The sequence below is a fragment of the Carassius gibelio genome, chromosome A1 (genome assembly GCF_023724105.1).
Source record: "Carassius gibelio isolate Cgi1373 ecotype wild population from Czech Republic chromosome A1, carGib1.2-hapl.c, whole genome shotgun sequence".
NCBI lineage: Eukaryota > Metazoa > Chordata > Actinopteri > Cypriniformes > Cyprinidae > Carassius > Carassius gibelio.
Window position 1 is genome coordinate 7713926 of NC_068371.1, and position 17914 is coordinate 7731839.

The window sequence follows — 17914 nt, forward strand, 5'->3', positions numbered from 1 at the left end:
CATTCTCATTCTAATGGCTTAGCATCAGAATGTCTGTGAATTTTAAGTTCAAAAGCCTAATGTAAAGCCATGATCTAAGAGTAACTCACTCCAAACCTGGATTCAATATTTAAACTTTAGTTCTTACATATACAAATTTATAGTATTTCCCATTATTCATATATATGCAAATATTTAAAATGTAAAAATTGTTGTATTTTCATATTTGGTTTTTAAACCATAATAATTATAGGCATCTAAAATTTTGTAAATTTGAGATTTAATAAAACCAAAATTTGTGTACTTCTAGGGAAACTTAGGTGACAAAGGTTAAAAAAAAAAAAAAGAATTTTTCTTTTCCCAAACAATGCAAACACTTAAGTGGCAGGGAGTCACAAACTAACATTTCAAATGTGTTTAATCATACTGAAACGGGGTGGACAACATGAGGCAACATTCACCGGGGTACAGCTCGGTTCTTCAACAACTTGTGCAATCATCTCACAATGAAGTGTAGTGGACCAGTTTTTCTGTACATAGTTTAACACACACAAGCTAATATCCATCATCTGTATACAACATTACACAAGACGTTTAGTACTGTATTCCAAAACATCTTAGGAGGGAAATGCATAGTTTGATAGTGTTACAATGTCACACACTGTCTCTACATGGAAAAATGAACATGGAGTTTGGTCCTTAAAATAGACACCAAAAATAAAACAAATCTAAACATCATTATATATGTATTCATAGATGGAATATATATATATATATAAACATATAGATATACCCATATCATATTATGTTATAATATAATATAGATTATTCATATATGGAAATTGAACTCAAAGCCATTGGGATGGGACCACAAAGGAATCGATCAATGTTGTGAAACCCAATGGCTGCTGGGATTTGTAGTTTTGAGGCTCCAGAGGCAGCGCTTAGCGGACGAGCGGGGCCTGTTTAAGGGAGATGAGGACAGAACGCATGCGGGAGACGTCCTTGGCCTGCTTGCTGGACTTAGGGTTGAAATCGCAAAGGCGCGCAACGCGCTCCCATTCTGTGCCAGGACTGTTCACATCCAGCTCCGACACCATGGCTTCCTCAGCCGCCCTGCCGATGAAAAATCACAATCAGCGTCAAACAGAAACTAGGAACACTGTCAGACACGTCCCACTTTAGCACACAACCTCTGACCTCCTTCATGCTTTGAGAATTAAAAAAAAAAAAAAAAATCTAAAAGATTCACATCTTGACATGATCAACAAATTATTTTCCAGAAATTGTGTTTAACAAAAGGAGCTTCTAAAATTGGTTGAAATGTTTCATGATTGAAATGATTCTTTTTTAGGAGGTAAGAGGCAAGTGTACCAAAGCAGCTCTGTCCTGGGTGAAACTCCATTTCTATTTCCATCCAACAAGAATACATTCATAGAGACATTCTTCAGGTGACCACATAAAAACAGATGGTAGTTTGAGCATCATGCCCCCAACCCACCATTACCAGATCTTGAAGGCAGGAAAAGGTTCCAAAACAGCCAATCAAATTTTGCAGCAATTCAGCTGGTTAAAATAAGTTGTGGTACTTTGAAAGTCCTTGTATGATGAGACATTCCTCATCTCTTTATGGTCAGAGTAATGTCAAGGAATCACATACGCTAATGAGCCTTCAATGCAGCGACTGACAAGCCAATTAGCTTATTTTAACCACCAAATCTTTGTGCAAAGGCTGAAAGTGCCATGTGTTGGCAGTGACCAAAAGCAGGGCTTTCTGCTAAGCATGGGGGAACTAAACCAAGTTTCTGGCAAGCCAAACACAAAAGAGCTCTGAACATAAAAATCTTCAGAGAGCTTTTTAAGACCATATTTGCCTATTCCCGTTTCCTCCCGGCCCATTACCAACCCTTTCCGCTGCCGTGGACTCCAGTAGAGGTGCATTAGCCTCTCCACTATCACACAATATACACAGCAAAATGGGTATGAAAAGCCAATGAGGTAAATCACGGTCACAATCAACTACATCAACGCACAGGACTAGTGCACCAACACATAACCACAAAAGGACATCCAGAATCTTAATTTTACCAGAAACATGTTGATAATAAAGACAGCAATTCATTGGGGCATTAATTTGCAATAAGTGGTATTTGTTCCTTGAACATATTTGGTTTTCTTGTCTTTATTTTTCCTTTTTCTTTTTTTTTTACTTAACTGGTCTAGGCGGTAGCAAGGATGGTTAATGTGAGTGCTTAAAGGTGCATAGAGAAAAGAAAAACAAGGAGAAACAGATCACAAGTCAGATATATAGAAAACCAAAAGAAATGAGATTTATGCAGATGACCAAAGCAGACATGCACTGTTCAAAATCCAAGTCATCTTAGGAGTGTTTCTAGGTGCGCTTAGCTTGCAGCCGTCATTAATGTATGCGCTACTCGCGGCGTTCAGCAATCTCAACTGGCACTTCAGTTGAGACATTTACCAAGCAAAATAAAAGCAGCTAATGTTTACAGTAGCTCTGCAGTATAGGCAGAAGCAGTAAGAGGTCCATGATGAACATGAGGGCTGCAGAACTAAGAGGACAGTTCAAGTTCTAGCCTGGGAGAGCTTTGCTCAACTTAGGCACACCGTACTCTAAAATAATCCATCTAACAGAAGCAACTAGGTGTCTGGCTGAAGTATAAGCCATGGGATAAAGGTGCACGAAGTCTTGAGTTATTAAAAAAAGATTAAATAACTCAATATTTGACTACTTTGAGATTGAGCCAACAAACAGAAGAAAGAATTGGTGGTCAACATCAGTAAAACCAATCGACAGTCCTCGCAACAACAGATGATGCAATATATGGAAAAAATAATAATAACAACCCACCATTTTCTATGAACAAGAAAATAAATGACCTAGTGCGCCATTAAGAATAAGCTGACGTTTGAAAAATAAAAATAAATTAAGCAAACCAAGTATCCTGTTAACTTTGACAGAAAAACACAAGGGGGAAAAAAATATTTTTAGCATATGTACTACTGGCTGGGTTTATTTATTGGCTGGCTTTGCTATCAGCTAGACACATAGTTGCTTAGAAATGCACTAGTGCTATATTACAGAAACGCTACTACTGCTCTAAATAGAACTAGTATAATCAATCTCAATTCATATAAACAACATTGACTAATCTCACAATTTATACAAATGATAAGACATATCTTAAATGTCAACAAAATGCAGACATTGTGACAAATGCATGACATAAATGGTTAAACATTTTGTACATTACCATGAAAAGTACCAACAACAAAAAATGAGAAATTAATGAATGGGCAAGGCAGACATAAAATCTGCTATGTAACTTAAACATGGGGGAAGGGACAACATGCATGGTGTGCAAAATGATTTGTCCAATTACTCTTGAAAAAAACACACATATATATATATATATATATATATATATACACATATACATATACATATACATATATATATATATATATATATAAATAAGACCCTGGTTTGAAATATGAAGTTAACCAAGAGTTTGGTTAGAAATGTGGAAGATTACCAGGTGATGAAAAAAAGATAAGATGCAGGAATATGACTTATTGGGAGATGCATGTGAAAAGAAAGGATGTTAGTTTGGCAACATACACATAACCAATCAGATCAGCGAAGGGTTGTTTGTAGAAATCCTCATCCAGCACCCTGGGAGTCCCAGAGGAGAGCAGTGAAGCAGGAGAGAACAGAGAGAGTGGTAAAAAGGAGAATAATAACACTCATACAGAGCCAAAACACTGCAGTGTTAAGACCAGGCAAAGTACATAAAAGTAGACATACAAGAGAAAAAAACAGAGACAAACATGACATATAGAGACAAGGAAATTAAGCCAACGATTTTACATTCAGAGAAACGACATATTCAGAGAGGGATTTAAGGAGACTTGTCATTTTTATTTGTGCCAAAACATGCACTTGAAATTAAAATAGGAAATGTAACCTTTTACCCAATATCATTTGCTTTTTAATACAAATACAGAAGAATTATGTCAGTACATCTACTGATAAATTTCATTAAAATGCTTCACTGAAGCAGAAAGAGCTTCTCATACAGCTCATTCTTCTAGCTGAATACAACATTTTGTGGCAATCATAGATATAGTAACTGCTTCGGATTGGTCCAGGCTTGATCATGTGACCAAAACACTGCAGAAGTATCAAAGGGCACGATCACATGACCATTCAACAAGGTCAGATAGCTTCTTCACAGTCCTCTTATATCATTAGTCACGACATCATAACATAATTGCCATTAGTCTTAATAATAGGAAGTTTACTCAAAATTATCCTGAATCATTTACTCATTCTACATGTTATTCAAAATTTGTATTAATCACGTGTATATTAAACGTTTCATTTTTGAGTGGACTATTGTTTAAAAGAACAGCTCAACCAAAAAAAATGTTAATTTGCTGGAAGCATTATTGTGGATAATGGATTTTAGCCAGAAGAGACAGTTTAAAGTTAAAATGCTTGATTTAATGGACACACAGCTTTGCTTGCTTCACAAGATGTTAATTGATGAACTTGAGTGGTGTCGATTATTTTGAGGTTTTCATTAGTGGACTCTCATTCTGACGGCACCCATTCACTGCAGAGGATCCATTGGTGAGCAAGTGACGTAAAGCTAAATTCCTCCATATCAGTTCTGATGAAGAACCAAATTCATCTATATCTTGGATGGCCTTAGGGTGAAACATTTTCAGCAAATTTCATTTAAAAATATATATATTTTCTCTTTGAACTTGAGCTCAAATACAACTTGCTGTACAAAAAAAAATAAGCCATGCACTCTCTAGTGTTTTTCTAATCAAAAAGCAAGAGACAGAAACTATGGCTCTTCTAGATTCCAGCTGCTTGAATTAGTGTCGTGTACCTGTTGTTGACTTTGGTCTTCTCCAGCTGCTCGTTCTGCCTGGTGTGCCACTCCTCCAGCTCCAGCTTCGCATTCTCCTTCCACTCGGCCTCCTGCTTACGGGAGTTAGCATCTGAAAAACAGCAGAGGTGAATCTCTCTCAAACCTAAATAACCTTAATAGTTTGAATATATCTTAAGGAGAACATCTACGACTATGCTCAAGCTACCGAGCTGTTCCAGCCTCTCGAGCTGTTCTTCTCTCCACTTCCTCAAGCTCTCTGGCTCCGCCTGCAACCGATCAGCATTGGAGATAGCCATATATGCATCTGAAGGACCGTTACTCTCCTACAGGACACAAAGCAAAAATTAGGAGTCCAAACCATACAGTCCCACTATTCTACTTTATGCACTTCTTAAGAGCATCAACTCATTTGGATCAGTGATGTATCAATTATTTTAAATTATTAAGTTAATTTAAATTGTAAATATAAAACTGTCTTGTTAAAATGTGACTATTAACATTAGGCATTCACTACCCTTCTCAATGGCTAAGTTAACCCTGTAAAGCCTGACATTTGAAATCATAAAAATACATTTTAAAATGGAACAGTTTATCTTTTTTAAAGTTTGCATATGCATTTTATGTATTGCACCATGTTTTATATAACTATTAGTTTATTAATTTATTAATTTAACTATTTATAACTAAATAATTTAATTGCCTATAGAGTATAATACATCAAGAAAATAGAGTTAAATGAAAAAAACACCTTAGATTTATTTAAAATATGCAATTTAGTACAGCTGCTGTTATTCACATAAAAAGCTTAAATTCAGATAGCTTGGAATGCAAATCTCCCAATGACATGACATTTAAACACTGCCATTTCAAAAAATATATGATGCAATGAGAATTGAGAGATGTACAAATAAAAGTGTAACACGTGTTACAAAGTTTACGTTAAATTATTAAATGTAATCTGTACATGTACATCAACACACAACAGTCTTTGCAGTGTTAATGTGGCTGTAATACACGCAAAAGAGAAAACTAAAGTAATAATATTAACACACTGTGATCTGATTTTAATGGAGTACTTACCCCATGCAGATCTCCATTCAATGCTCCACCTGCCAAGATGAAAAAAAGAGAAGAACATGGATGTTAAAGTCAGTGTCCGATCAATTTTTCATGCATCGAATACAATCCATCTGCATGAATCACCCGCAGTACAATTATTGAGCAAATATACATTACACAAAGGCTGTTTAACCTTTCTGTAGCTCAAACAGTAGAGCATGCTGCTAACAAGAGAAGACCATGGGTTCAATTCCCAGGAAATTCATGATCTGAAAAAAAAAAATTTAAGTCACTTTGGATAAAACTATTGGCCAATTTGATAAATGTATATGATCAAGAAACATAGTTATTTTGCAATAAAGTGTAGTCCATAATAAAGCATTATTTTAGTATTTAATTGATGGACAGGATATAGTCTTTCCCCCTGCCTAAATCCCTGGTTTTGCTGACTTCTTTTCCTTTCTTCCTGAATCAGTGGAAAACATCAAGTAGCATTTCTCTAATAGAAGTGATTTTATCACTTCTAGCAAAGGTTTTAACATTTTCATCAAGCAATACATACGAAGCAGGCACACAATCAGTAATAAATGACACAAAATGTTTTCAACACATGCAAGTCCATTTTAATCTAAGAATAAATGAACAGACAGTATGCAAGCCTGATTAATTTTCTGCACACTGCACTGCATAATACTTCCAAGACTGTGGTCTTCAGTCATAGGCCTAAGACAGACTGTGCCTTTGTGCCTGTGAAACAACATCCCCTTCATCATTTATTCAAACATTTCAGCCAAAGCAACATTCAAACCAACAGCCAGTTAAATGTGAATACCAGACACCTGCATCCATTGGAAATATTCTCCTCATTGCAATTAAGCCACATTTAGACTAAAACTATTAACTATTTGATATCAAAATGCAAAAAAAAAAAAAGTGGATGTAACCATAGTAAAGGGTGTTTGCTAACCAAAGGCAAAGGCCTCTAAAATATACTAATTTCAGTCTGTATCTGGTAATAAATTAATTTGAAAAGGTGCAATTATAGTTTATGTATCTGTAGAGATGCATTAAACTGTGTGATGCTTGATTTTTGTCTTGAAACCTAGTGTGCTGTTTACCTAAAGAGACTTTAAGTAATTAATTGATCAGATCGATCATTTAAGGCCATAACCTTCAAATCAAATATTTATGCCATTGCAGGTGGAATAAATAATTCCTGACACTTGGTGAAGTCGAGCGGTTCAATCCAATATTTTGGGAATCAAATGTGCATTCAAGTTAATCCGGACACTCAGCTTTTTTATACTTAAGCATTCAATAACTGAGGTCATAAAATGCTATCTAAATAGTAGGGGTAAAACCCGTGGTACAACACCCACGATACATACCGCGAACTGCCCACTGTTAAAATACTAAAACACCTGAAAAACACTGTTTTATTTGTATCTTTGCTCTATTGTATTTATTTGTTATTAATTTATTTATTTTTATTTGACTAACGTTAAAGTCATTTTCTCCTTGGAAAATAGCACATACCAAACCGAACCTGTCTGTGACGGTAAAACCGTGAACCGACCGAAACGTGAGCAATCTGAACCCTACTAAAGCATCTCGCTAGATTTGAAAATACAGCAGTGGTCTTGTCATAACCAAATCCAAAGGATGGCTGGACACTTCAGCATAAAGACAAGACAATATGAACTCACTCTCTCACTCTCACTCTCTCTCTCTCACTCGCTCACACAGACTTTAGTCCAAAGGTCTTTAAATACTTTAATAAAAACTCCTTCAGCGTTCAAGGAACTGAAATTTCGCTGATCCAAACAGTACTACAGTATTCAATCGACACACACGCATAAAAACATTAAATGTGTGTTCAAAGAGAAAATTATACACTTTGAAGACGAATAAAATTACGATTAAGCCGTTAAATGAGAAGTATAACCGTTACCAGAGGGAGATTTATAAAGAGCTGACTTGACAAAAGATAACGTCATGTTTTTCTGCTTCCTTTAACTACCAGTCCAGTATGTAAACCATTAGGACATTCAAACGACTGTTTGGACACGTTTTCTTTGGCAATGTAACGTTGCTCTACATTAACAGCATAGCACGTATTGTAACGTTAGTTGTTTTTTCGTTTTTTGTTACACACACATCGGGTTAACGTTACTTCACAGACACACAGCTCTGAATAAAGGCTAGCTGGCTAACGAGCGAATAAAGCAGCTCTTTGCTTTAGCTGTTTTTGTCTTGGCTGCTCGATTATAAATGGAGTTTGTTTGTTTTTTAGATGTATTATTGTCGATGTCGTGTAAACCCACCGTCTGGGTCATGGCTCAGGGATGAAGGCACTTCTCCGCTGTCCAGGATGCTGAAGCCCTCGTCATTCTCGATGCCCGCGATTTCACTCTCCTGCTGGGCCAGAAACGCTGCCGCAGGGTCCTCGTCTGCCCCCACACCGTTTCCTGCGCTTCCTTGAGGGGCACTAAGCATATCAAAATCGTCCATAGCTCGCTAAATGTGTTTAGACTAAGAACAACTGAAAACACAAATCAGCCTTCTGTCTAACTCGTCGACGGCTCCAATGTCAGTGGGGGAGGTGCTTAACAGAGAACAGACGCATAGGAAACGGCCGCCCAGCCAATCAAAGTTGTGTATTTTTGATGGGCAGTTCTTCTGTCTATACAAACGACAAGAAGTTGAGTAGTCGACCAATAAAATGACTAAAACGTGCCTGTGCGAATCCCGTGACCATCAGCGTGCCCTGATAGGGCGTTGCAGCAATGTGGGATTGCATACGTTTCAATCTATAATGAATATAAACATGCCTTTCGCAAAAAGAAACATGCTGGACATTCAATGTAAACTGAAAGCAAGATGTATGTATAATTTTAGCTGACAGGGAAAAAGACTGCTTTTAAAATAAATAAATACTAGTAATATCCTGCTAATTCAATAACACATTCATGTACCTTGGTATAAATGGTACTCAAAGACAATTATGATAATACCATGTTATACATACATACATACAAAAAAAAAAAAAGATTCATGGTATTACCATGGCAAGTACCCACAAACAAACAAAAACTTTCATTCATTTATGCATATCAATAAAATCTTACACATCTTGGATATCATTAATTCATCTTCAAAATGAGACAGATTTCCATTGTTTTAATTCCATTATTTATTCAACAGTATTTGGCAAATTTTAACCCATATAAACAAAATTAATTGGGTCTTATGGTATATACAGCATTTTGTTATATTATTGCATTTGTGTAATGTCTGCCTAACAATTTTAACTGTGGTTCTATAATAATGCATTTAATTTTGGCTAAAACATGTCAATTTCATTCAGGTCTGATGAAGACGGACAGACTGTGGAGACTGTTTTCCTCAAGCTTTGGCTTTTTTGCCGTAGTTGTCGACTGCATCCTCAGTGATGCTCTCATCCTCCTCGATATCTACTGTCACTTTCTTCCCCACCAACTGGAAGATGTCTTCCGGAGCTATACCCTTAGGTTCTGCTACTTTCACAGTCATCATTTCCAGGGTTAGTTCTGTACCTTTTGGGATGGCTGTCTTTGCCACCACAGACTTCCCGAGCTAGAGAGGAGTGAAAGATGGAGAAGAATTATAGAAATGTTTTTTCAGAGTGGATTAGTTGTATACAATGTGGTTGTGCTGTTCAAAACAGAACAACCCACTGACATAAAAAAAAGAAAAAACCACGTTAAAGAAGGAGTAGCAATACTAGGTAGCCAATGGATAAATGTGAAGGTAAAAAAAGAAGAAAAGTTAAGACAGGATGTTTTTGAAGGAAACGGGACAAGAACAGGAATGCAGTTGAAGGAATAATCATTTTTAGAGTTAGTACTTAGGGAAAAATCCCCAACCCTAAGTGTGAGCTATAATAATAGTGATGCTCGTCTCTTAACACCACTCATGGCATGTGAACATACCATGAAAAGGAAAGGAAAGTATTTTAGTTTGTAGCTCTTCTTGTACCTTGTCATGGCATGGCACCTCACAGGGCAGCATGCGTTTCACACCAGTGCCCAAAGCTTTCTCCACAATGCGGATCGATCGCACCAGCTCAGCCAGCTCTGCAGGCTCCAGAGATGCTGCATGATCACTGCCTTTCCAGGTCTTGTCCAAGGTCACATGGCGCTCCACGACCTTTGCTCCCAGTGCAACTGCTCCAACTGTGATGCTGACCCCACTTTCATGGCCTGAGTAACCAATGGGAATGTCTGGAAATTCTTTTTGATATTCCTATAGGTTTGGGGGGGGGGGTTGTACAAAATTATACATATTTTTACTTTAAGGTGACTTTGTGATATTCATTTATATAATCATGATAATAAATTATTTAGCTAACCATATAGTTATATAAGGAAACTTAAAAGTACCAAACATTGGGATTCTGATTTTGATACACAAGTGCTGTACCTGAAATATATAAAATGGCTTCATGAGTTTGAAAAGAGCTGGTTTCTTTACCGTGATAACCCGCAGGTTGACGTCCTCAGGTTCCAGTGGATATGCACTTGTGCACTGCAGAATGCAGAAGTTTTGGTTGTGTTCCTTCACAGTTTCATAAACACGACGCATGGTCTCCATGGACTGCATCCCACTGGATACTACCATGGGACGTCCTGAACACACACAGACAAGCATCAGAAGTTCAGTTTGTTTCGTGATTAGTATTAAGAATATATATTTGAATTAATAACATTTATAACCTATACATGTTGTGATTTAGTAAAAAAATATAGTATAAACATATGGGTTATATTGTGAAATTATTATTACAATTTAAAACAAACTTTTTTTTACACTTTAATATATTTGATATTGTAATGCCTAAAAAGATTGTGGAAACCTGGATATTTTTTGACAAATAGAAAATTTATATGAAATGGAAATATTTGTAATATTATAAATGTCATATTCCCTCAATTCAATGGATTTTTGCAGAATAAAGGTATTAATACAATTTCAGAACAGTAGTCAGTAGTAAATATTTTATTTTATTATAATTTAATTTATATATATTTGTATATATATATGTGTGTGTGTGTGTGTGTGTGTGTGTGTGTGTGTATGCGTGTATATATATTTTACGAATTTAATTTATTTGACATTATTAAACATCTTTAAGACATTTAGCATTCAACGTTACAATATCTTACTGATTGTTTGTGATAATATCATTAAAAATAATTATAACAAATAAAAAACACACAAACTGTACCTTTTTGAGCAGTTTTTTTGAGGTAGGGAAAGTTGTTGGTATCTCCAGATCCAACTTTGAAAAAAGGCACATTGAGCTCATGCAGGAATTCTACAGCCATCTTTAAAACACGACAGAAACACTACAGTTAACTTAACATTCTTGGTAAGTATCAAGTAAATGCTGTAATAAAAAAAAAATAAAAAAAGAACAGTAATAATTTCAAGACAAGTACCACCAGATACCAAATCATCCCATCTTTCCTTGTTATCAGCAGTAAGTCTGAAGCCAAAAGATCGTATCAGAAATAAAATAATAAAACAAGTGAGTAGTCTAATATTCTGCGCATGCGTTCTGCGGCTGTAACCCGCTCACCTCGTCCATTCCTGACGCAGTGAAGAAGATGCCCACTTCTTTAGCGTACTGCTGCAGCTCCCTGTACTGCTCGTGACTGAACTCTAGATAGCGCTTGTGCTCTCCGTAGGTTTTCCCCCAGGAGTGTTTGGAGGTGTACGGCCGCTCCAGGGCTTTCTTATTGAACTTAAACTCCAGCTCACTCTTCTGAAACTTAGCACAGTCTGCCCCGCAGTCCTAGCAAACGAGCAACAGTTGCATGCAATAAATAAAATACATAAACAATGTAAAATAACAATACCTTAATGTAATGACGACAGAAAAAAAGGAGTAAACAGTCTTATACTATATATGAAGACATTTACAGTATTGTTCAAAATAATAGCAGTACAATGTGACTAACCAGAATAATCAAGGTTTTTCGTTTATTTTGTTATTGCTACGTGGCAAACAAGTTACCAGTAGGTTCAGTAGATTCTCAGAAAACAAATGAGACCCAGCATTCATGATATGCACGCTCTTAAGGCTGTGCAATTGGGCAATTAGTTGAATTAGTTGAAAGGGGTGTGTTCAAAAAAATAGCAGTGTGGCATTCAATCACTGAGGTCATCAATTTTGTGAAGAAACAGGTGTGAATCAGGTGGCCCCTATTTAAGGATGAAGCCAACACTTGTTGAACATGCATTTGAAAGCTGAGGAAAATGGGTCGTTCAAGACATTGTTCAGAAGAACAGCATACTTTGATTAAAAAGTTGATTAGAGAGGGGAAAACCTATAAAGAGGTGCAAAAAATGATAGGCTGTTCAGCTAAAATGATCTCCAATGCCTTAAAATGGAGAGCAAAACCAGAGAGACGTGGAAGAAAACGGAAGACAACCATCAAAATGGATAGAAGAATAACCAGAATGGCAAAGGCTCAGCCAATGATCACCTCCAGGATGATCAAAGACAGTCTGGAGTTACCTGTAAGTACTGTGACAGTTAGAAGACGTCTGTGTGAAGCTAATCTATTTTCAAGAATCCCCCGCAAAGTCCCTCTGTTAAAAAAAAGGCATGTGCAGAAGAGGTTACAATTTGCCAAAGAACACATCAACTGGCCTAAAGAGAAATGGAGGAACATTTTGTGGACTGATGAGAGTAAAATTGTTCTTTTTGGGTCCAAGGGCCACAGGCAGTTTGTGAGACGACCCCCAAACTCTGAATTCAAGCCACAGTACACAGTGAAGACAGTGAAGCATGGAGGTGCAAGCATCATGATATGGGCATGTTTCTCCTACTATGGTGTTGGGCCTATTTATCGCATACCAGGGATCATGGATCAGTTTGCATATGTTAAAATACTTGAAGAGGTCATGTTGCCCTATGCTGAAGAGGACATGCCCTTGAAATGGTTGTTTCAACAAGACAATGACCCAAAACACACTAGTAAACGGGCAAAGTCTTGGTTCCAAACCAACAAAATTAATGTTATGGAGTGGCCAGCCCAATCTCCAGACCTTAATCCAATTGAGAACTTGTGGGGTGATATCAAAAATGCTGTTTCTGAAGCAAAACCAAGAAATGTGAATGAATTGTGGAATGTTGTTAAAGAATCATGGAGTGGAATAACAGCTGAGAGGTGCCACAAGTTGGTTGACTCCATGCCACACAGATGTCAAGCAGTTTTAAAAAACTGTGGTCATACAACTAAATATTAGTTTAGTGATTCACAGGATTGCTAAATCCCAGAAAAAAAAAATGTTTGTACAAAATAGTTTTGAGTTTGTACAGTCAAAGGTAGACACTGCTATTTTTTTGAACACACCCCTTTCAACTAATTGCCCAATTGCACAGCCTTAAGAGCGTGCATATCATGAATGCTGGGTCTCGTTTGTTTTCTGACAATCTACTGAACCTACTGGTAACTTGTTTGCCACGTAGCAATAAAAAATATACGAAAAACCTTGATTATTCTGGTTAGTCACATTGTACTGCTATTATTTTGAACAATACTGTATATGGTATATTAATATAATATAATTTACATTTTTAATAAATAATTCCATTATGAATGGAATGTACAATATGTTCTCGTGGCTTTCTTTCAGAAAACACAAAATAATAATAATATAAAAACAAAGTTTACAGCACCTGTATCTATTAACAAAATGACAAAACTATGTTTTTGACCGTATAATCTTATTACACGTCTTTATAACTGCAGTTTTGAGTTAAGCGTCAAAAGATATTCCATTGCAAACTTCCAAAGTGTGAGGAAGTGATACGAGACGAAGCAGTTCTGAATGAACATTTCCAAGTATTTAATGCTCCGTATCAGATTCAGCAGCAGGCTGACAGCTGTCCTGACTGTACCACAGTAACTGCTGGGAGGAAGGTTAAAAAACATGAACTATTGCGAGCACTAACTAAACAGCTGCCGTAACAATTAAAAAAAAATCCAAAACTTTTATTATTATTATTTGTAGGCTCATCGCTAAAGATAAATGAATCGTACCGATGTAAATAAATATAAATACACTCATACCTTTGCCATCTTGATCATTTTCTTGGCGATTTCAATGTCTCCCTGATGATTCTGTCCGATCTCTGCAATAATGAAACACGGGTTGTTCCCTCCGATCACTCGACCGGGACATAACTCAAACTTAAGAGGCATTTTAAATCCAAAGGAACACACAAACACACAGCAAGAAAAGCTACAGATATCTTCTTCTTCTTCTTCTTCTTTTGAATTTGCGGCAGCATAGACGCATCACCGGCGTATTACTGCCCTCCTCAGGTCATTTGAGGCCTCGGTTTATCCTTTAAATCCTTGCGTAAAGTCCAGTCTTGTGCAAAAACTTCATAAAAATCTTTGTAGACTCATAGTCCTTTGGGTTAAGAATAGTCTGAACAGATATATTAGAGACTCCACATTCTAATAACTCTGAAATCATGTGACATCTTGCTGTATGATGGTTGGAGCACTCCATTATTACATGATTCACCGTTTCTTCTTGTCCACATCTACATCTGCCATCTAGATGTTTTCCAACCCTTGCTAACCCAAAGTTTAGTGCACAATGGCCCAACCTTAATCTAGTTAGAATGACACTCTCTTTCCTTTCTAATGTTGTATTTAGGTTACGTCCTACTGTTGGCTGAACAGAATAATAATGTCTGCCTTTATGTCCCTCATTCCATTCTTTTTGCCATAATTTCAATGTTCTTTCTTGGATAATACTTTTACAATCTACCCTACCGAACATAACCTCCAACTCTACTTCACTTTTATTTACTGCACTTCTTGCCATTTCATCTGCCTCTTCATTTCCCTGAACACCAATGTGAGCAGGTACCCAAATAAATCCAACTGTACTCCCCATTTTATTAACTCTATTAAGTGTTACTAAGACTTCTACAACTAAATCTGCCCTGGCTTCACTTTTCCTTCCCTTTAATGCCATTAAAGCAGCACTTGAGTCTGAACAAATTATTCTTTTCCCTGGTCCATTTTCCTCCACCCACTCCAAGGCCAATAAAATAGCCACCAGCTCTGCAGTAATGGCTGATATCTGTTAACCGCTTTCCATTCATTAACTTCAGCTGAGAAATACTTACTCCTATTGCGGTTTTCCTACTTCTTAACTTCATTGAACCATCCGTAAATATCTGCACATACTCGGGCCAGATTTTCTTTAAATGATTATAAACCATATCCACAGGATTACCTTCATATTTCTTTATTTGATCTAAAATACTTAGGTCCACTTTAGGGACTGGCAGTAACCATGGAGGTACTGGAGGCCAAATAATTACTGGCGCGATCATGATATCATTCACTCCTATATCCTGAGCTTCCTTACCTATTGACATCTTCCCACACTCTTTTTTATTTCCATCCCTTTTCTGGAGTTCCCAGTGTTCCTCTAATAAAATCCTAGCCGGGTTAGAACAATTATGACTTCGTAGCTTTGTCCAATAAAACAGAAACAATTTATTCCGTCTGAGCTCTAATGTAGTCTCCCCCATTTCAATTAACAAAGCATTAAGTGGAGTAGATCTCATTGCTCCTCCACAAATTCTCAATGCTTTTGCTTGAACTACATCCAATTTGTTTAAAACAGATTCTGATGCTGATCTATATACCATGCAACCATAATCAATATTAGCTCTAATTATTCCCCTAAAAATCATCATTAAACACTCTCTACTTGCACCCCAATCTATTCCAACTAAACATCTTAAGGTATTAATAACCCTCTCACACTTTTTCACTGTATTATTTATGTGCTCTTTCCAAGTCATTCTTTCCTCAAACCAAACTCCTAAAAACTTAAATGATTTAACTTTTTCTATAGGACTATTATAAATACTTAAAGTCTTATCTAAAAGTTTCCTTTTTAGACCAAACACAACATATTTTGATTTTGATACTGAAATTCTAAAACCCCATTCATCTGCCCATGCCTCTACTTTATTAATTGCTTGTTGTACTTGTTTATAAATATAATTCAAGTTCCGCCCTCTTTTCCAAACAGCTGCTTCGTCAGCAAATAATGCCATTCCAAAACCTCTATTTAACTTACTAAAAATATCGTTAATCATTACATTAAATAACACTGGGCTAATAACACTTCCCTGAGGGGTTCCATTTTCCACATTTTCCTTACTGGACATAGATCCGTCTACTCTCACCTGAATGGTACGCTCCTTCAGAAAATCTTTAATCCAATTTAACATCCTACCTCTTACCCCTGCATCATATAGCTTTATCATTAAGCCCTCTTTCCATACTGTATCATAGGCTTTTTCTATGTCTAAAAACACACTCATGACAACTTCCTTATTCGCCATAGCTCTTCTAATATCTAAGTCCAACACTAATACTGAGTCCATAGTAGATCTACCCATTCTAAAACCACTTTGATACGGAACAAAGAATTCCTGTTTCTCAAGCATATATACTAACCTATCCGTAACCATACGTTCCATAATCTTACATAAAACAGCTGTAAGAGCAATTGGGCGATATGATTTAGGATCATCTGCATTTTTCCCCGGTTTTAATATTGGAACAATTGTTGCATGTTTCCATTCCCTCGGCAAAATACTACATTCCCATACTGCATTAATTAATTCCAAGACTTCCTCTAACACGACATCATCCAAATGAAGAAATATTTGATATCCTATTCTATCTCTACCAGGCGTTGTATCTTTCCCCCTAGCGATAGCTTGTTTTACTTCTTCCACTGAAAAATATGCATTCACCGCCCTCATGTTATCTTTATTATATTCAAGTTTATGCTTCTCATTTTTTTATTTCTTTTCTCTTTCCTTTTTACTAATTGGGCTAATGCTTTTAGAACTATGCACCTCCTTAAAGGACTTAACTAATAAATCAGCTTTGTCCTTATTTTTAACTGCTTCCTGTCCCTCAAATTTTAACACCGGAATTTTATTAGTCCGATACTCTCCTGTCATCCTATGCACCAGTGCCCATAACCTCCTAATGTTTGTTTGAGGTCCTAAAGTACTACAAAACTTACGCCAGCTTTCCCTCTTTGCATCTTTTATAACTCTTCTAGCCTTAGCCCTTAATCTCTTATATTCTATTGCACACTCTTCCATTGGAAACTTCCTTACCCTTCGATATGCCTTATTTCGAGCTAACACTGCTTGAGCTACAGATATCAGAGGAGAGGAGTCACTTTCACTGCTTTACACCAAAACTACAGAAATTGCCGTAAATTGTTTCGTCATACAGACCGGAAGTAGACGCATTTCCGCGCATGCGCAGTACAAATCGTGTTTCCGGTACGGATCGAGTAGTGACAAGCATAGACATATTTATATGTCTATGGTGACAAGTGTAATGAAAAAAGCCGCGTAGAACTTCCGGGTATATTTGCACACACGGCCATGCGTTTCAAAATAAAAGTTCCCTTCTATAAAAGACTGAACTTTTCATTATTCATCATCTTTACGGGGTTCTTGTTAAATAATAATAATTAAAAAAAAAATAGACAAAGTTATGGTTTACCCTACTAAAATTCATGAATTTTGCCACATGTGGTTTTCTGTGTAGTCTGGGTTTCTTATTTATTTCACAGTTGTAATTTACTGCATATTATGAAGTGTCTGTTTTGTGAGTGTGTGTTCCTGTGTTTTTACAGCTCACAGCAGCTTTGAGAGCAAGATATTTGACACTAGGTGGCTCAGCAGAGGTTACCTTCTATCAACCATGCATAGCAAAGCCTAAGATGTCTCATTAAAGGTCTAACAATGTAATCACTTCAGATGACTAACCATATACAAATTAGTTTAAGAAGAATCATTTGAGAAGGACAAGGTTATAAAAACAAAA

The 17914-nt window shown here is 36.5% G+C and overlaps 2 protein-coding genes across 4 annotated transcripts; both read right to left on the reverse strand.

Annotated features, from left to right (window-relative positions):
- Window positions 1-379: 379 nt before the first annotated feature.
- On the reverse strand, window positions 380-8620 carry LOC127975427 (clathrin light chain A). 3 transcript variants are annotated; one of them, XM_052579518.1, is made up of 7 exons: window positions 8291-8576; window positions 5988-6016; window positions 5113-5230; window positions 4905-5016; window positions 3623-3676; window positions 2195-2230; window positions 380-1095 (listed from the first exon to the last, which is right to left on the reverse strand). In XM_052579518.1, exons 1-7 carry the CDS (start codon window positions 8475-8477, stop codon window positions 924-926), a joined length of 708 nt encoding a protein of 235 aa, XP_052435478.1. In that variant the 5' UTR covers window positions 8478-8576; the 3' UTR covers window positions 380-923. The 3 variants fall into 3 exon arrangements, with proteins under 3 accessions (XP_052435478.1, XP_052435562.1, XP_052435634.1); XM_052579602.1 differs by lacking the exon at window positions 2195-2230 and having other exon boundaries at window positions 8291-8575; XM_052579674.1 differs by lacking the exons at window positions 2195-2230; window positions 3623-3676 and having other exon boundaries at window positions 8291-8620.
- A 521-nt stretch (window positions 8621-9141) lies between these two features.
- Window positions 9142-17322, reverse strand: nansa (N-acetylneuraminic acid synthase a). The gene is made up of 7 exons (XM_052579762.1): window positions 17230-17322; window positions 14090-14259; window positions 11587-11802; window positions 11233-11332; window positions 10479-10633; window positions 9984-10250; window positions 9142-9581 (listed from the first exon to the last, which is right to left on the reverse strand). Exons 2-7 carry the CDS (start codon window positions 14219-14221, stop codon window positions 9372-9374), a joined length of 1080 nt encoding a protein of 359 aa, XP_052435722.1. The 5' UTR covers window positions 14222-14259; window positions 17230-17322; the 3' UTR covers window positions 9142-9371.
- Window positions 17323-17914: the final 592 nt, after the last annotated feature.